The sequence below is a fragment of the Hemibagrus wyckioides genome, linkage group LG22, assembly GCF_019097595.1.
Source record: "Hemibagrus wyckioides isolate EC202008001 linkage group LG22, SWU_Hwy_1.0, whole genome shotgun sequence".
Lineage (NCBI taxonomy): Eukaryota > Metazoa > Chordata > Actinopteri > Siluriformes > Bagridae > Hemibagrus > Hemibagrus wyckioides.
The window spans coordinates 12,059,605-12,080,148 of NC_080731.1; the positions used below are offsets into that span (position 1 = coordinate 12,059,605).

The window sequence follows — 20,544 nt, forward strand, 5'->3', positions numbered from 1 at the left end:
TATTTTATATAATGGGCATAAAAGCGGCATAAAATACACTATATTAGCAAAAGTTTTGGGACACCCCACCAAATCATTGTATTCAGGTATTGTTTTTCAGGGGTTGGGCTTGGCCCCTTAGTTTCTGTGACAGGAACTCTTAATGATTCAGCATACCAAGACATTTTGGACAATTTCATGCTCCCAACTTTGTGGGAACAGTTTGGGGATGACCCCTTCCTGTTCCAACATGACTGTACACCAGTGCACAAAGCAAGGTCCATAAAGACATGGATGAGTGAGTTTGGTGTGGAGGAACTTCACAGAGTCCTGACCTCAATCTGATAGAACACTTTTGAGATGAATTAGAGTGGAGACTGTGAGCCAGGCCTTCTCGTCCAACATCAAGTGCCTGACCTCACAAATGCGCTTCTAGTGAAATGGTCAAAAATTCCCATAAACACACTCCTAAACCTTGTCAAAAGCCTTCTGAGAAGAGTTGGAGCTGTTATAGCTGCAAAGGGCAGGCCAACACCATATTACATTCATGTGCATGTAAAGGCAGACGTCCCAAAACTTTTACAGTGTATCTTGTTTTCTAACAGCACATGGAACTTCCTTAAATTAACAATAAAAGCTAACAAAATAAAAAAATAAAAGCAAAAAAACACTCTTCAGAAAAGTTTGTACTTTTTGGGGTAGCTTCACATTAAAATAAATATGCATAAAATTTGGTTTTTGCTGTTTAATCTGGAGGCCTGGAGGCTTTCTCTTTTTGCCTATATGCTTGGGGTTGTTGTATCACTGGAATCTATGTTGAGTTGTAATACCTCAGTATCATTTGAACAAAGCAGCAGTGATACAACCATACTTCACTGTGTTTGTGTGTTCTTGAGATCAGAATCTTCTTCCTCTCCTCTTTCTCTAAACACAATAATCTGAATTATTACCGGGCAGTTTTGGTTTTATTTCGCCTAATCACAGTATTTTGTTTTTAGATTTGAAACTAAATGCTTTTAACCACAAGTCTCTGTGCTTCTCTTTTAGCAGAGGAATTTTATATGAGGTGTAGGAACAGAGACGATCGTGGTTGCAGTTGGTTGCTTGTTGTTCTCAATGAAACTGTTCTTCCTAACGCTTTCAGGTCATCCTGCAGTTCATTTTTAAGTGACTGTCCAGGGAAAATTTGTTATGCTTTCATGAATTTTAAAACTAGACATCAACAAACCAGTTGTACTGGCAGGGATGTTTCAGGTCTACAGGTGACTGTAGCTTTATCCAACCAAGTAATGTTTATGATACATGATTTGCATGTGAATATATGAAAAAGTGGCTCTATATGTACATATCTATGCCTATACACACACAAGGAAGTAGAGAGCTGACAAAACACTCATGAGACATCATTTTGCTTTAAATGCAACTTTCTTTATTTTATGCAAAGGACACTAAAAATCTTTACAAAAGGTATTGCAGAAACATTTGTGCAGTGTAAATTTTTCAAAACTAAAATGGAATATTTTTTCCAAATTAATGTTGCACCTTTAATGATGTGGGGATTGTCTTTGTCAGCAGCAAATATGAAATCATCAAAATCATCCTTCATTACATTGAGGAAGGTGAACTGAAATTCAGGTGACAAAAAAAAAAAATAGTACTCTGCTACACAGTTTTAGTAAATTCCTAAAACTCAATAAACATGGATGTAATGGCACTCATAAGAGTCTCGTTGTGAAGGAGGGCGTCATTCATCTAAAGGACAAAAATAAAAGGTTCAAATTCTCTAGTGCCTGGTATGGCACGAAGGCAATCCCCCTTTAAACTAAAGACCATCAGCCTTCCTATGGCACGCCACATTGGACAAAACAGTGCAGTGGCTTCTTAAGAAACTTGTGGCACTGGAGGTCGTTACTCTCAAAATCTCATCTTAAAGAAAAATAAAAATACACACAAGTCTTTCTTAAATCACTGCCACTGAACTTGCACTTCATATACACACTGTTAACATCACAACTGTGGAACGACACTCATTATAAATTTATGGGGAGGGAAGAAAGAAAAGAGGAAAAAAAAAGAAAAGAAAAGGAAAATACCTGGGCGAGAAATGAGGAAGGACCAAAAGAAGTAATACTATACAAAGTCCTGATAATTAACATATCACTCGATATGATACAGAAATGTGTTTGGATACAAAACCATTTTTAGCTTTACAAAATCTTTACACAATGTATTGCTGTGGGTCAATACATAATACTGAGTGTTCTGTTGCGCAGCGCTGAGAGTTGTTACAAACGCTGTAGAAATTTCCCTTAGTATTATCTGGAAAATACTTTGTTGACTTTTTGTTTTTGCCTTTTGCCCTTGAGTATTGTAAATTAGCAAAGTGATGGCACTACAGCTGTATCAGTGAAAGCAAACAAATGGGAGGGACACGTCTATCTATACGGTTATCTTTGGTCGAGTGTACAGCTGAGTGAAGCAATGAGAAGATTTTGGGCTCAAAAGTCAGTAGCGTGTGGAAATGGCTCAGGTCGGAGAGCTGGAAAAAAAAATTCAAGTCAGGCCAAGTGGAGCGTTCCACTTCGGGGTAATGAGGACCAGCCGACTCGTCCACAGCTTTGTATACTTTTCTAAAGGCCATCGTTGGAAATTAGTGTACTTCTGTCTACAAAAAGCATACCAAGAAGGCCATAGGTGTTCACCTAAATGTTCCAGTTCGTTTGTTTACAAGCTATAGTGCGAACACTCAGTATGCATAATGACATATCTCTTCCAGTTCAATTGAAAAAGAGGGGGGGACGACAAAATACAACACAAATCTAAACAGTTTGACAACGCTGGATGAAACATAGGTCTTGCAACAAATGACAGAAAAGTTGTAGAATAATAACATGTACAAATCTGAGCTTATGAATAGATAATTCACAATTTGTTCAAGGTGGTACCAAGAAAATTTTTTTTGCTTGGCTCCATAATGATCTGAAATGCATAAGACATGCTTATGAAATATGGTGTGTGAAACTATATCCGTCTGCAGCATTTAAGCATTTGTTAGCAGAAATGATAAGAAGACTAAACTTTGTATCAGAAGTGGGGGGAAAAAAAACAAAGAAAAAATAGAGATACATAGAGAAAACAAAAGCACAGATAAACAGACATTTGGGCACATCTCTGAAATGCACGCGAGGACCACTGCACTGAAATACATAAAATGTGCAGGACCTATTTTTTTTTTTTTTTTTTTTGTTAAAGAAAAAGTGCACTTTTTTCCTTTGCCAAGTCGACTTTTTGTGGCATTTTTTGAAATGCTTCATTTTTAAACATCATGGACAGAATTGACAGCAACAAAATGTATCATGGGTCATTCACCCATTGCCTCACAGAAGTTGAACTGAAGTAACATGTGCACATGATGTACAGCACTCCCCTCTGCTGAATTTCACTCGAGATAAGAGGCTGTAAACAAGCGCCTGAGTAAAGGAGGTCGATCTTAGTTGTGCATTCTGCGAGTTGGGAGATTAGATGCTTGAAAACAGGACACACGGGCTTTTTGGGTGAAGACTTGCAGATGTTTTGACTACAGACTGGGTTTGATCGAAGGCGGTCTCATGCTACTACATTACGGAGCCCTTTCACACAGCAAACTCACACATGTAAGGCAGAGAGCAGGTTCAAGTCTCACTTGTGCGATTTGTAAGCTTGCTTTTCTATCCTGTTGGAAAAGAGGAAGGAAAGCTCATTTTCACAGCTCCACAAGGAGACCCTCCTCTGAATCAGGCATAGGCTGGAGGAGTGAGCGAGAAAGGACTGATTCTGCCACCCTATGGGCAATTTATCCAGAGTATGATGTTTTACCATGTATCGAAAGGACATCTGAAATCTAGTGGACCATTACTTGGCACTGTAGTATGCTTAAGAGAGCACAGTGCTCTTCAGAAATCAGCTCACAGCAGTGAGATTAACACATATGCAGGCAGCAACATGCCTGCCTTTCTACACATACATACAAATCCCCCGACACACAATCACACCCACGACCATGAGTGCACTCAACCCTTTAGCTTTTTAAACACTCTGATGTGGCAAACAATAACGTTTGGCTTAGAAATGTTAAGATATGGCAAATAAAGAGCTAGATAAAGTCTGACTGCACAGACTTCAATACAGTAGTGTGGCAATAAATTTTGATCAAACACTTGCCCATGCCTAAACACTGGTGTTCAAGATGGCTCCTGCTAGCAGCCTGGATGTGTTCACACAGAACACTCTGACTTTGTTCACAGCCCTATGTTAAACAGGGTATGTTAGACAGGTATTACAGACTGGCGAGCATGCACGTGGGCATACGGTCCCCAAAAGGCGAGCAGGTGTTTTCAGTTTGTTCACTTTGTGTCTAGTCAACAATAGTGTCAGTTTCGGTAGACCTGGAGGAAGTGACTAGATAAACAGCACTGTGTTTTTGAGTAGTAAGACTTTTGTGTCGGAAAATATGGCAGGTTGAGAAGGCCATGCTTCAACAGCAAAATAGAAATGTCAGCAGGAGAGGTGGTCCATCGAGACGCCTGTAGAAAGAAGCTGCGTCTTGTTCGATGGCGTTTCTAGGAGCTGACCTGCCTGAACACGCTGCACAGTGGAAAGAATCAAAAGGTGAAAAGAGGGGAAAAGAGAGTCACACAAGTGGATCCCCTCAGCGGGAACGCCACGGAGTGATCTTTATCAACACTTCTGGGCCTCCACTGGAGACATGGCGATGTAGGAGCCGTTCTTCAGAGGCTGGTTGCTGTGCGATTCGGGCGAATCGTCCGATTTGTTGCTGACCGGAGTGTAGGCCGTATCGTCTTTCGCCGTCTGCTGGGATATACAGGGACCGAGTTTAGTGTGCTTGAAATGTTGTTGTTGTTATTTACTACAATGTGCTCCACTGTACATTTCATCCAAATCTAATCTACAAAAAATATCTAATACATCTAACAGAAATCTCTTTTTAAGCGATAAAACAGAACTATAAAGTTGTAGTCTATGTTCAATTAAATGCAAAAACAGAACTGAACAGGATTTGCAGAAACAAATGCATGTAACTTAACTTTTTTTATTGTTGAAATAAATAGGTAAAATTATAAATGGCTAAATTGCAAGAAGCACCTCTTATAATTAGAGTTAAATTATGAACAGGCAAATAGTGAGCAAATGAAAGGGAAAAAAGGGGGAAATATTGACTTACAGCAAAAGAATGAAAAGCTTCGGTAAAATCAATACGTTTTACTTCATTCTGAACAGGAACAAAAAAAAAAAAAAGGAGGGAAGGGGAGAATGTTACTGAAAATGAAAACATGGCAGCATTATAAAAAAAATAAATAAATACACTTTTCAAATTACACACAAAAACCCTAAACCCCTACCGTATAATATTGAACATTACCCTAGTGCAATGGATTATGGGTAGTAGTAAACTAAATGTGGGGCAAATTTAAACGTATTAAAGAGCACATGCACTGCTGGTTAGCTTCATGCAGGTGGATAGGACGTGAATACAAAACATTAGAACTTTGTTGATTATCACCTAACCACGCAGACGCCTTCTGAGTGCTGATTTTTATAGTTCTTAGAATTAAAAATGTGCCACGCCTTGATGCTTAGTGTGACAAAACAAACCAGGACATCCTCAAAGAGAACATCTTTGCCTTGGTTGCATTTCCTGTTGCTTAATAACAGCGTTTGTTTATGTGCTTGGAAACCAAACAGAGTGAGCTACTGCTGTCAGTTAAGATGCTTCAAGAATCTATTAATAATTAGCCTGGCATGTTACACCATTTACCACACAAACACGTGTTGCTTATCTTATTCTTATCTGTACTTCTCCCTCAAAAAGACCCATTCACACACACACACACACACACACACACACACACACACACACCATCACACTACCAGCCGGATGCACAACATGGTACAAACAGGTTACTTGTTTGTATGTAAAGGTAACCAAAACAGATGCAAGTGTTTGCCAGAGGTGTTTTTACTTCACCTGACTGCATTATTCAAAATAGGGATGATTCACAAAATGCAAATTTTAGCCTAATATTACACATTCTTATTTGTTAGTAATTTATAGCAGGCATAAAAATGATTCCAGCAGTTGCTCTCAGTTTGTGTATTCAAAATGGCTTTTTAACGTAAACGTTTAAAACCCCACAGAAGCACTAACATAAATTAACAGAACCACAGATCGCACATGTACAGCCATTACTACTAATAAAACTTTACGGTTTACAATAAACAATGCTATACATCGCTTCATTCAAGAAGACAGATATTTTCTGAAGAGATTAATATCAGGACTATAGAAAAGGCAACACTAATAGAACAAAAACTAATCCAAAACTTGTCCGATAAAAGACCCAAACATGAAAATTTATGCCACTGAATAAAGCTTCCTTATATTCGCCTTCTTGTATCTGTGCTGAAAAGCACGGAATTTTCATAACTTGAATGTAACTATTGAACAAAGCTCTTTTGGGTAGTTTGCAAAGAAGTCTTACCTTTCTCTGACGGTTCCTGCACAACAAGAAGATGAAGATGAGCAGTAATAAGGCGCCCACACCCACAATGATGACCGGGAAGTTGGACACTATTGTTATGATCAGCAGCAGAGTTTTCATTTGGGAGGCAGAGCCGTCGTCGATGGTTGCCGTCTGGAAAAAAAAGATTTGATTTTTTATAAAAGGAAAATGGACAGTAACCTTGAAAATGACCAGGATTGTGCCATAGTGATGACAAAAAAAACAACAACAAAAAAAAAAAACCACAAAAAGTCTCGTACCTCATTGACATACATAATGGGGAAGATGGTTTCGTTCAGAAGACGTGTTTGACTGGAAAAGAATAAAGAAATTTTTTTTTTTTTACATGACTAAGGTTTCTGAAAGTAAAATAGATAATGGGTAATTCTGAAAAGGGGGAAATTGGTACTTACGAGAAGCCAGGAACTCTCTTCATTATAATGTTGAGCTGGGCTCTCTTACAGGCACGAATAGGGACCCCAGTCGTCTGGAACAAAATGATTATGATTTATAAGGTGTTTCTAAAGTCTACATCCAGCTAAGAGTAAAATAATATTTTTGAACCATATGTAACACGATATTTAACCCCTATAACCTGACTACCTCTACACAAACATACATATTTGGCAACCTACAAACCATCAGACTAATTGGTCTCATCAGTCTCCCAATATACCAAAAAGACATTCCTGCTTATAGTCCTAAGAGGTCACAGGCTATATTAAATTACAAAAACATGGCAGATCTAAACAGCTGAATGGTGAATAAATAGACCAACTAATTACTCTCAACAACGTTCTCATGAGCCCCACACCACGCTTACCGGGTTAAGGTCGAGGTATGTTTCATGCTCCTCCTTGTTCGGATTCATGCCTTCGATGGCATTGATGTACTTTTCATCAGCTTGGTAGAAATGTGGGAATGATACAACTATGGGTGCTCCTATGGACCAAAAAGGAGAAAACATGTCAAATTATAAGGAATCAGAAACTATTACTAAGAAAAACTGAATCAAGAAATGAAATGAACTTTCTTCCCAAGAAATATAAACCTGCTGGCAATCAGTTACGACAGGACAGTGACCTGTTAAACTTCCACAGACAAGGAACAAAATTCCACATTTTATTTGCTCTGTGTGACTTTGACCGTCGCCTAAATACACTCCAACTGGTTCAATCCAACAATGAGAAGGATTCTGCAAAGTACTTCTCTAAAAGCAGTTTCACTGGAAGCATTTCGCCTAATCAGGACGTGTGACGTCTGGAGAAAACCCAGAGTCATCATTAGAGCGGTCACATGTTAAAAATGAGCTAAGCATCAGAAAACACTGCTATCAGCACGATGACTTATTGAGGAAGCAATAAAAAGAATAGCACTGTCGATGTCCCAATCAAGCTGTAATTAGTAATAGGGTGCGGAGTCCTTGGTCCTGAATTTGAGTTACTTATTAAACGTTTGTGTACTGATCTCCGATTCCTGTCACAGTGCTGGAGAGAGCAAACAGACAAGACAGATCAGAGATGAAGAGGCTACTAGTGCTGGTCAGAGTAATAAAAAAAATAAAAAAAAACCCCGATGTGAACTTCATTTTCTGAAAGCCATGTATGGGATTTCTTTATTTATTTACTTTGGTGCTTTAGGTTTTTTTATTACTATTATTTCACTTATCTTTACAGGCCATGGCTCTTTTACTTGAATAAGCTTAATAATGTTTAGACTATGTTGAGTGAGAGGAAGGAAGTGTGCGTATCTCAGTACTGGCAGAACTGAAGTGCTCACGCTCACTTGTGTCAGTGTTTGCAATTGACAGCTTAAGTGTAAGCTATTCTTGTACACAACTTGCACATATTTCTAATGATCATGTTTGCTGATAATGACTATATAGGCTAGGCATGATGTCGGTCTCTGGCGGTGACGCACGATGCCTCTGTTAGCCGTTACAGGGCACAGGCTTAGCACTGACAGCCAAGACAATAACAGCAGAACAATCCTCTAAAAATATTTGTATGCAGAGCGTTAAGTGATGCAGCGAATGCATATTTGGACACTTTCTGGCTCGGGCATTCTTGAAAAATGTTCTGTTTAGACACTATAGTGCTTTGTTTTTTTTTTATCCTGCTATCTAACATTGATCATCTAAACTTTCACAATTTGCAATCAAAGTAGAACAAAATTTAAATAGCAAATCATAGAAATTCATCGAATACGGCAGGACAATATGGTGTGACTGGTAGGATGCTTGATGGGTGTCCTTGGCCCTTACCTTCACGACACACGCTGACTTTAAGCACTCCTTTACTCAGGCAGTCTCCAGCAGGCACGCAGAAGCCAGCGTTGGCAGGATTCTCATTTGGTGCAGCTAGGACATCAGCAGGAGGAGCGAAGCGGAATGCTGGAATTCCCTTCACCTCTGTATCGGTCACGTATCCCAGATGGATCGACCTGAATACAAGACATACGGTGGACGCTTGAATGACATTTGTATACAAAAGGTGCATTAGCCTTTAAATACAATTTTTTTTTTTTAATTAATTACTTTATTCACTCCTCCACCTTTATTTTTAGCTTTTACTTAGTTGACATTGCTGATAATTGAGACAGGACATAATGTGTCAGTGAGGCTTTTTAAAATGCAGCTGACTAGGAGAGTATTTTAGCGGAGGTTGCAACGTGTAGCCTACCTGCATAGATCCGCGGCGAAGATGTAGAGCAGCTCGTCTCTGGACAGGAATGTGTGGAACACGCTGCCGTCTGTGCCGTTAATCATGTTGCTCTGCTCAGATGACCACCAGGTCATCTTACTGCAAAAGGAGAGGAGAAAGAATCCATGCATTTATTTTACAGCATGAAAATATGTACAATAACTGGGCTGAGAATGTTGTGCTCATTTTTATAGAAAAATTTTAAAAAAAGGAAATCTTTCTTTTCTAAAAAAAAAAAAAAAACGGTAGTCTAAGCATTCAGAAGAATAATGCATGATGTTTTTTCCCCACTTTTTTTTTTTGCTTGGGACATGCGCAATGCAAGCATCAAAAGTTCAGTAAGCAAAAGGTGAGACAAGGCCATTTCACTGGGTAATCAAATATTCACAAAAGCCAACTAGGCCAAGGGGAATGGTATGCAAAGCTCTGGGTACCTTATTCCGTTCCAGGTGTCAATCTTGCCATAGTCCAGGTAGTTCTGCTCTCCGGTGTGGAAGACAAATTCGCCTTCATGGGTTCCATTTTTCTAATTAAAAATATCCAGGAAAAAAAAAAAAAAAAAAAAATCAGACATCGGCAAAAATTTCAGATCCCTTAACATGGCGACCCACACGTTTTACAGCCTTCTGATCTCATTCAGTCACCACTGTCACAAAGAACATGTATATCATATTCTGACTTTAATTGTAAGAGAGTCTACTAAATCCACAACCAATTACATTAGCCAGTTCATCAATTTCTCTATGCAGAGAAACACTAACAACTCACAAACTTCTTGATTTTATAACTCACTAGACTTTGAATTCCAAAGAAGCGTGACCTAAACACTCCATTTCCTGTAATCTTTTTTGATTGCTGGTGTTTAGGGACGTTTCAATTCCACAGCAAACATTTTTTAAAGCTTCTCACCTTGTACATGAGGCCAAAGTATTCATCCACTTCAGGCTTCAGGGCATGAAGTTTGCTCATCAGTGGATCCTTGAAACCCCACAGAAACTCGTGCACAGTGCGTGTCATGAACAGGTCAACACCCAGTGAGTTCATCCACATAGAGATCAGCGGGCGGATGTAAAAAGAGTAGGAGTGCATTTCGTTCATGACGGCCTGCAGGAGGAGATATGGGAGAAGTCGTGTTAAGCACAGCTGTCAACAGGTCATTGTGTTAGTGCTAATGTGTCTTGTGTTATTTTGGCTAAAAAATCTGGTGTGATCAATTAAGTGTACCAGCCATTTCCACTAAAAAAAAAAAAAAATACAAACTTACAATGACCGGGATGTTGGGAGTGGTCAAGAGGTCCACCTTGGGGTCTCCGACAGACATTTCCGGAAGAAAGACGAAGCTCTTGGGATTCGTGGCGAAGATCTTGGTGCCATTTTCTAAGTACGTCACGTTCTCTCTTGGTCTGTATTCCCTGGTTGCATGATTGGAGAGATTGGGTTAATGGTTTAAGCTTCCACATGTAAATATTACACTGCAGCAAATAATCAAAGAACAACTTGTTGCTAGAAGCTGAAAGCTGATGTCACACAAATCGCTTTTTTTTCTTCTTCTTGCAAACAACTGATCATCCAAGCTACATGACATCTGTCATATTAATGTTCCCCCCCCCCCCATCTCCTCCCTTTGACTTCCACTTTTCTGTGTCATTTCCGGATTCTGTTTGCTGTTACATTGTGGCATGGTCTATCTAAATGGCATTAGGTCCAATTAGATGCAACGGTAAATAAACAGACATGAGCTGCGTGCTGGGCTTAAAAAAGAACAAATTACTTCATTTCCAGAAAGTGACAAAAAGGAGGGAGGGGAAAAGAGAAAAAAACCTAAGCTTTTTTAGCTCGACATACAAAGTGCATCAAGTTGGGTGCATGTTTATCTTACCTGTATGTATAAGGTCCCATTTGTGTGACATGAGGCTTTGCCACGCCAGCCAAGAACTCTTGAGGGTTAGTAACGTTGAAGAAGAAATACTGCATGTAAACTGGAGGTGGAGGATTTATCCAGCCATCCAGCACTCGACTGTTCTTAGCCAGGGTGATTTCCTAAAAACAAAAGTGTAATATGTAAATGAATAATTCTGTGAAAGATTCGATGCCATGTCACCGAACATGTGAACTTTAAGCATCTTTTACCAAATGAAGACCTCAGAGTTATCTAAAACCTGTAAACCATTAACCATGTCAGATTCTACTTCCTAATATTGACTTAACCTCCCTGAAAACCTGAACGAAGCAGTCTGGTCACGCAGTTCGCTTCAGGTTAGTGAAGTACTGCCCGAATAAATAATGCTGTTTAAAGTTCACTAGGTCTGTAGGGTTTTGGGGTGATAAGTGAATGACATCCACATGCTATGAGGAAGAAATTCAAAGAACAGAGACGAACGCGGGCCACACATGACGTTTGGTCAGCAGAAAGCTTTGTCTTGGGTTATAAGAGTGCCTTCTCATAAAAATAAAAAGGAAAAAAAGAAAAAGACACATCCTTATCTGTCCTGTCACCTGAAACACAAAAAAAAGGAAAACTTTTATTTTTCTCTTTAACAGCAACTTCAGGTGGAAAAAGAATGGGGCTGTAATTATATGATAATCTTGTTTCATGAGAAATCTACTAGATCTAGATCGTGAATGAGACACATCACACAAAACACACTCCGCGTTAGAAACTGAATTAGTAATCCAATGAAACTTTATTTAGTATCTAGTACTACTATGATTTAAATGGCATTTTAAGCCTAAAAGAGTTGATCATGGTACACTGCTAGTATTATATCAAGTACATCTGAAGTTGTTGATTCACAAGGGCAGCCCAGTAATACCGTGAAATGTCTCTCTGTCGTCGGTATAAAAAGAATTAAAAAAGAGAACCCTTTCAGACTGACTTACTGGTTGCATTTCCCTGTGCTGCAGGCAAAGTATGATGTACTTGAATTTCCATTACACACTCTTTCATTTACAGCAGGTCACGCTTCAGTTGGCTCACACAGCTCCTTTACAATAAGACTGCTTTGATTCAGGCTTACTGAAACGGTGAACTAATCTTCCAACATGCCTATAAAAGTTTTATTTAGGTTGGTAACTAAAAGTTTTATTTAGGTTGGTAACTACACATCAAATCCTGGGAATTTGTCACGCCACACCTTGTTGGGTTTACTTTAACAGAGCTACGAATATGAATCACCTTAAATATATTTATTTAGTGTCAAAAAGCTAAGGTGTCCTTGTCGAAAAATGATGCATTTGTATGCATCATGAAGAGAAAAACAATTCGATAACCTCACAAACGCAGTGTTTTGACATTTTTCCAGGAGTTTAAGATAACCCCTAGACCTACTGGCCATGCCACCAGCCTTGAAAATAAAAATGTCCTTCAAAGCTGTACTGAACATTAAACAAATGTGTTTTCAAAACCTTCATCTTGCATCGTGATGAAGCACTTTTTTTGTGTGTGTGTGTGTTTTGTTGTGGTTGTCCTTCCATCCCCCATTGAAAAAGTGAAGAACTCTGTTACAACATGTAAGAACATGCAATAACAACAACAACAACAACAAAAAAGTTTAAGTTGATTATGTAGCTAGAAATAATTTACCTACGCTACATTGTTCCATATGGGCGAAATAAAAAGAAATGAAAAGACTCGAGCCAGGAAGCCGATCTGTTCACGCATACCCTAAAGTGTCATGCTACATGTTTAAGGGAGAAAAAGACGAGAACGAAAAAGGAAATACTGCCGTGGTTTTTTATCTGCTCTACATACAAACAAAGCAGTTTAGCTCTTTTCCACACCCAGCTCAAGAAATATGCAGGTCCTCAGGGCTTGAAAAGTGGCTTTTGTCCTTCAAGAGTTCTCCTATTAGAGACACCAGTTTACACAAAGCTTTGAAAGCAAGCTGGTTTAGACAGGGTGTATATTGTAAAAAAAAAAAAAAAAAAAAACTAAATAAATAATTGAGGAACCGTAAACGTCTAAAAAAAAAAAAACTTGTTAAGCAGGAGTTTTTTTTTTATTTAGGTATTGTACTAATTATGTGCAGAATATTTACAACTTCATAATGACGTTTCACTCGGTCGTGGATTTTATGATCATTCCTGCAACTCCTGAGTGAAACCTGATTATGATTGTACATCCAGACAGCTTGAACTCTATATAGACACATATATAAATATAGCAGAAATTCCAGCTACACAGTGGGAGTCACACAGAATTCCAAGTATTCCTCAAAGAGAATTCCAGCCTCTTGCTGTTTCTGCTCTCAGACCCCTCACCCTGAGAGAGAGCACTACACCTCCCCCCATTAAACCATTAAAGCCAGCTACCGCCTCACGTCTTCTTTAGAAGAAAAGAGAACAAAACAGCTGCTTTCTTAAAGAGAAAACAGAGAGAGAGAGAGAGAGAGAGAGAGAGAGAGAGAGAGAGAGAGAGAGAGAGAGCCAAGAAATGCAAACACGGTGTGTTTTCTCCGCATCGTTTCCACACGTCAGGTGGTCAGAGAGAGAGAGAGAGAGAGAGACAGACAGAGAGAGAGAGAGACACTTCGGTTAGGATTAGCAACACACAAACACACACACTTAAGAGAACTTAAGTGTGGAAATGGAAATAAAACGTGACAATTCGCGTCATTTGAAACAGGAACCCTCCCTATTACACTGATAAGAGCTGATGGTGTTCGTAACACAGGAACTCGCCCCGGTGCAATGCAATGCAGCGTGCTACCAATGCTGAACTAAACACACACACACTTTAAACATTACTATCATTTTCAATGTATGACTTATTTAGTTACATTTACGCGTACAGTTTTACAGTGTATAACTTTCTAACCTAATCGAGTAGTTTGTGTGTGTTGAGGATGATGTGTCCAACACCCGGCTAAAACCCGGCTCTGTTTTATTTTAGCTAACGCTACGTGCTGCATTCGGACTAGCCGATAAACACCGATACACGATTTTTTTTTTACCGGTTTAATTCGAACCATTTCAGGAGTGTAAGGATGAAACAACACAAAAACAAAAACAACAACAACAACAAATAAAACACTTTTTTTTTTACCTTTTTGATCCTTTCGTGAATCATTGTCTGGAAGACTTGAGCCACCATCAGGGCGATTCCCACTATGAGCAGATGAGCGCACACAATCCCCGTGGCGTAAATAGCACAAGATCTCCTCATGGTGACTAAAATGTAAGTTAAAGATCACGGAGAGAAAGAAACCTTCAGACGAGAGATCTAGCTATAACGGATCGGTCATTAACTCGAGAGATCGACCGCGGAAGTCAGGGGTCCGAAGTCACAGGAGCGGTGTGGCTCGTGCTCAGGTGTCCGATGTGTAAGTTTCAGTGAAGCACCAGGAAAGTACCGAACCCTCCGTGTGTGTGTTTCTGAGTGAGTAAGAGTCTGATGCTCAGGCACGGATTTTATCAGCTAAAGCTAAAGCGCAGAGTGCCGGAGGAGGACCTGAACAACCCCCTCTACTACACTGAGAGGGCAGTCAAGCGAAAGCCCAGTGAGGGGCGGTGGGTGTGTCCATGTTCAAAAAGCCCCGTGTGTCTCTGCGGGCTGATGTCACACATATTTAATGGCCTTTTAAAAGGAACCACATTCACTTGCTATCAGTTTAAAACCCTGCTCATTTTGTGACCGAATAAAAAATTAGAAATGCACTGTATATTCACTTGCAGTCCCTGTTCCTAAAGTGCTAAATAATTTATCACGCATGCATACAAGTAATGACTAATTAAGTGATTATACTTTAATCTTAATTGTGTGATCTTATCGAAAGATATTACAACCCTAACACCTTTATAACGCTTTCTGTGAATAGCGGTATTTGGGTGTGTTTGTGACTGATGGACCGTTATGTCCTCTCCGCTATCTCCTGTCATGTCTCCTTAAGCTGCCGCTCACTGAACATGAATAATGTCCGCCCCTCAAGGCGAGCGACACTTTTCGTAAACCTTTTGTTCAAAGAACTCGCGCGTTGATTGGTTGACGTTTTCCCGGACCACCGCGATAACCCCGCCCCAGAGCAGCGCGATTGGTCGGAGGCGCAGGAGCGCGATGCAGAATTTGATCGACTGATTTCGGGGCGGGGCTTGTTTAAAGGAGGACCACGCACGTTGCAAATCGCCAGTTCTTGTGTCATCCTGACTGAGCCGCCTGCAAAGGAAAAGCAGAGTAATGAAAATGTTTGGCCTGTAAATGTTCACATTCCTTCGTCTATTGAGCATTAAACTTAAAAAAAATTTCCCCTCTAATTTTATAACTTATGTAGAGACTTATTATGTTGAGACATATATATTATACAGCTTATTTCCTAAAGTAAACAAGACCTTTCAAAAGATCCTTCTTCCACAAAATGCATAAACTTTCGATTAAATCCAGTGCTTTTCACAATTTTTGAAGTAAATCTGTACATAATGTACATAAAGTTAACGCGTGCTTCTTACGAAGGCTTATTGCTTACAGACCCACTGATCACTTTATTAGGAACACCTGTACACCTGCACATTCATGTGAAAGCAGCACAGTGCAAGCATTCATGCAGATACAGGTCAAGAGCTTCACTTAAAGTTCAAACACCAGAATGAAGAAACATTGTGATCGCTGAGATTTTAACTGTGGCACGCATGAATATTTCAGAAACGACTGATATCCTGGGAATTTTAACACACAACAGGCTTTAGAGTTAATAAAGGATGGTACGAAAAATACTCGAATCATCCCAAACGGTAGCAACAACTATACAACATTTAAAAGCACGGAGATCACACTGTGTACCTATTCTGATATTTGATGTGAAAATGAACTGAACCTGTATCTGCGTGATTTTTGCATTTGTGCCGCTGCCACCGGATTGATTGATTGATTGGATAATTGCATGAATGTGCAGATGTTCAGGTCTTTCTAAAAATGTGGACAGTGAGTGTATACAGAATATAGTCATTTGACTCCAGTGTTTACTGTAACATGGCATTTTCCATAACTGTTGGTCGGGGTCATCGTCTATCCTGGGAACACTTGGCACAAGGTGGGGGACACACCCTTAACGGGACGCCAGTCCATTGCAGGAATATCCTTAACAGACGTTAAACATACTAATATGTATTAGTCATTGAACGTGCAGGAACAAACCACTGAGATTAAATGTCATGAGAAATAACTGAGTAGTTATCAGATAAAAGTAGCCGCAGGTTGTCCTGCACTTCCTTCATTTTCTTTTGCTGGCTTGTAGGTTTACATCTCAGAGAGGAAAATGTCTCTCTCATGTTTTGACAGTTGCTAAAGCTGAATCAACAAAGCCCACTAACAGCTGTCGGTCTGTTACTAATACAAAATTTTGTTTACTCCCATGGAGGTGTGGTGCAGTTAGAGCTGCATGGTCAATCAGTCAATCAAATAACCAGGCTGTCTAAGTTATTAAAATATATTCTGTCCTGATATGATAGCAGCCCAATTCAGTCAAGACCATATTACAAACTAAACCTAAACACTGTAAGTGAACTTAAATACATAATACCATGATATATGCATTCAAAAATGTGCATTTTGTTTTATTAATAATTGCCATAACAAGAACTGCCAGTTGTGGGGATTTATGATTAGGATGCTAAGTATAATCAAGATGTGTATAGCTCTGTAGTCTATGGGGGGTGAAGTACGAACATCTGTGCAAACAAGAGAAGTGAAAACAGACCACAATGAAATATCATTAGTGAGGATTTCACAGAAATATTAACTTTAACTCTTTTTTTCATTCATATTCATGTTTGCTTGGTGCTAAACTTCATAGGTTTTGACGAACACACATGTAGATACATGTAGAAGAAAAAGGGGCGGGGTTCCCACAAGGGATATTTGGATTGTTAATCCAAAGCAGTGGTTCTCAGAATGGGGTTTGGTGTACCCCCAGGGATCAGTGAAGAATATCCAGGACGTCCCAGATTTAATATAGTTATAGTCACGGAGATCACAGTCTGTATATATATATATATATATATATATATAGATATAGATATAGATATATATTAGAGTGTTTATTTAAAGGAAATGACAACACATCAAAATAACCCAAGATCATGCAGTATTTGCAGAGCTTTAATAACTCAAATAAAACAAAATGCAAATAATTTGTAAACAAATTGTGTTAATGCTTTGGCTAAATAACATTAAGAAATCAGTATTTGGTGGAATAACCCTGATTTGTAATGGGTTTAATCCATACCTGATTAAGTCAAAAACCTATTTAGCCTATAAATAATATCAACTTGGAATTAAATGTGTACTATTAGTGGAAAGTTCAGGAGAAGAAAGCACATTTACACAATGTTCATGATATAAATCTGCTCTGAGGGATTCAGTACAATTCATTTTACATGTTTAAATGGTCCCTGACTTTGTGGAAACTGGATTCTTTTATCAAAGTGAAACTCTTTTATTTCAACACTGGAATAAAAAGTATAATCAGTTATAATAATTATTATTTTTTTTGCAGTTTAACTAAAAACTATAAAGAGATTCATGATAGGGTATATCACCAGTCCAAAACTTACAAGATCATACTTTATTCCTCTCATTGAATAGATTCTGGCACTCTGATAATGGAAACAAAAAATAATTCTGCAGACCTCAAGAAGGTCAATCCAGCACTGTATGAAAGTGAAATACTTTACCATAAAAGCACACTGTTTGACCTAACATTTAATAATCCAAATTAGCTATTACATCCACCCCAATATTTATACCATGATCAACTGAACCATTTGTAGAAGTTAATTGTTTTGTAATGTTTTTGGTGTTCTGAATGGATTGTGAATTTCTCTTAAAAAACAAAACAAAAAAAAATCAGGACAAATGCTAAAAGCTCCACTCCGTTGCACAGGAATTGCCTCATAACACAAAGCGGTGTGACTGAGAGAGTACAGGTGGCTTTGAAAATGAAGAGCTTTATCTTAGCAGGTCTGGTAGACAGATGGCAAACTTCTATCTTGGATTATTCTGTTGTTACGTATGAGGTGACGTGAAGCTTTGATGGAAAAGAAAGATAGAGAAGCAGAAGGAATCATGTAATGGCCATGCAGATATAACTAAGCTGATATTGTTTTTGATTTATTTAGAATTTAATTAGAAAGCATGACCATATACTTTTCAAATCTACAACCATGATGGTGCCAAACTGTACTTTTCTTTATTGCTGAGGTAGTTACCATAAATACCATAAAAAATGTTTTGGAGCTTTATCATGCATCATCTAATAACTAAGAAAGTCCATTTATATACCTTCATATATAAAGCTACAGTATATGCTGCCATATACCATCATGCTGCCACTGCTGGGCCCCTGATATAAATTGTAAGTTGTTCTGGATAAGGGTGTCTGCCAAATGTATTGAAGCACTGTAAAAACGTACAGTAAAAGTTTCATACTACAGATACAGTAGATATACCTTTGATTGTGTGGTCACAGAGGCAAAGAAAAGTATATTTAGGTGCCATTATGTCTGAGAGTTTACAGTTTAAGTTCAGCTAAACACATAAACATGTTTTGAGGATTGCTCTAGGCATGCCTATTGGGGGGTAATTTTTTTTGTCATAATATTTTGTCATTACACATTATTTAATTCATTGCAAGAGAATGATTTTTTTTTAGCTCAGAAAATACATTGCCTGCTTTATTTTCCTAGAATACTCCTTCTCAGTAACCTCTTTAGCAGTTTATTGAATGCATGTCCTGTTTGTTCTCCAACAAATGATGTGAGATCGTACACAGAGGGTTTTTTTTTTTTTTTTTTTGGGCCCGTACTTTTTGTTCCCATGAAATCACCATCCTCTGTTTGTCACCAAAACCTTTTCTTTTTTCATTTTTTATTCACACATACCACATCACAGAGCCAAACATGCTAATGCATAATACATCCTCTTTCCAGGTCAAAAAGAATGATCCATGTCCTTTGCACGCTAGTTTGCCAGCTGGTAAATACACGCTACTGCTTCAGAGATATTACACATCCTTTACTCTTGCTCCATAATAGGAGACCACTTCTTTTCTGCTTATTGTTCCATATCACTCTGTAAAATATAGCTAGATATATGAGGACATATTGCTGATTGTGATGCTATTTTTCCTCAGTCCATGTGAAAAAGCAGGGAATTGTCTTTCTGAATCAGTACAAGGATCCTTTTCATTAGAAGGAAAACACATGTGGACAGTCTGCTGATTAATCCAGCTATCATTTGTTATACACATCCATAATATATCTTCTTTTTTCTCCAGCTCTTTGTCCTGACAATCACATTCATAAAATGCATCAACAAGGACCTCTATAAATTCAGGAGACTGCTATGAAAAGAAAATAAAGGTGCAAAGGGCTTAACCAGAATAGAAGGCTGTGGTCAAACTGGTCTGACAACAAACAAAGCATTAGACAGAGTGGAAATTTATTCACCTTTGACCACACCCGTCTCTACTTGTATACTGTAATTCCTACTAAGTATGATGCAAGGATGTAACAGTATATCAACCTGAACTAATTATGGCATCTTAGTAAAGCAGTCAATGTTCAATCTAATAGGAACACCAATGCACAATCAGCCAATCATGTAGCAATGGCACAATGCAGAAAAATCCTGCAGATACAGGTCAAGAGCTTCAGTTCATGGTTTACATCAGAATGGGGGAAAAGTGTGATATCTGTGACTGCAACTATCTCCTGACTATGAGTTTACAAAGAATGGTATGAAAAACAAAGAACGATGAGTAAGCGACAGCTCAGTAGGCGGGACCACCTTGTCGATAAGAGAGCGCTGAAGAAAATGGCCACTAAATATATATTTTTTGTTGTTATGAAATATCACAAAACATCAAACATCAAGGCAGATGAGCTACAAAAGCAGAATATTGCATTGGGCTCCACTCCTGTCATCCAAGAACAAGACTCTGAGGCTATCATGGACACAGACTCTGATCTCAGTCACAACTAAAGAGTTCAATATTCTTTATTTTGGCAACAGCAATATCAAGCTGACAATCACACAGTGTTACCCTGCTTCAAGTCAGTTTGTAATTGAAATTGTCTGCATAGTAGTGACATGAAGTTCATTTAAAAAATGGTTTTCTTTACAGCGTTTAATGTAATAAATACCCAAATCAATTTTTCTATGTGTGTACTTTAACATCCTCCTCTTAAACATAGCATACACCAAAGATGAGTTGAGACGGTCAGTTGAACAAAAACATTTTTTAGTCTATTAGCTCATTTTGCATATTTTGACTAATTCTTTACGACACATTGTACACACCTACACATTTTAG

At 38.6% G+C, this 20,544-nt stretch overlaps 1 protein-coding gene across 2 annotated transcripts; it reads right to left on the reverse strand.

The window, feature by feature from the left end:
* Positions 1 to 1,385: 1,385 nt before the first annotated feature.
* On the reverse strand, positions 1,386 to 14,718 carry scarb2a (scavenger receptor class B, member 2a). 2 transcript variants are annotated; one of them, XM_058374609.1, is made up of 13 exons: positions 14,286 to 14,718; positions 11,121 to 11,281; positions 10,506 to 10,653; positions 10,151 to 10,345; positions 9,676 to 9,767; positions 9,221 to 9,340; positions 8,803 to 8,981; positions 7,363 to 7,481; positions 6,953 to 7,026; positions 6,800 to 6,851; positions 6,519 to 6,671; positions 5,201 to 5,248; positions 1,386 to 4,830 (listed from the first exon to the last, which is right to left on the reverse strand). In XM_058374609.1, exons 1-13 carry the CDS (start codon positions 14,403 to 14,405, stop codon positions 4,696 to 4,698), a joined length of 1,596 nt encoding a protein of 531 aa, XP_058230592.1. In that variant the 5' UTR covers positions 14,406 to 14,718; the 3' UTR covers positions 1,386 to 4,695. The 2 variants fall into 2 exon arrangements, with proteins under 2 accessions (XP_058230592.1, XP_058230593.1); XM_058374610.1 differs by having other exon boundaries at positions 1,386 to 4,827; positions 14,286 to 14,717.
* Between the last annotated feature and the right edge of the window lie 5,826 nt (positions 14,719 to 20,544).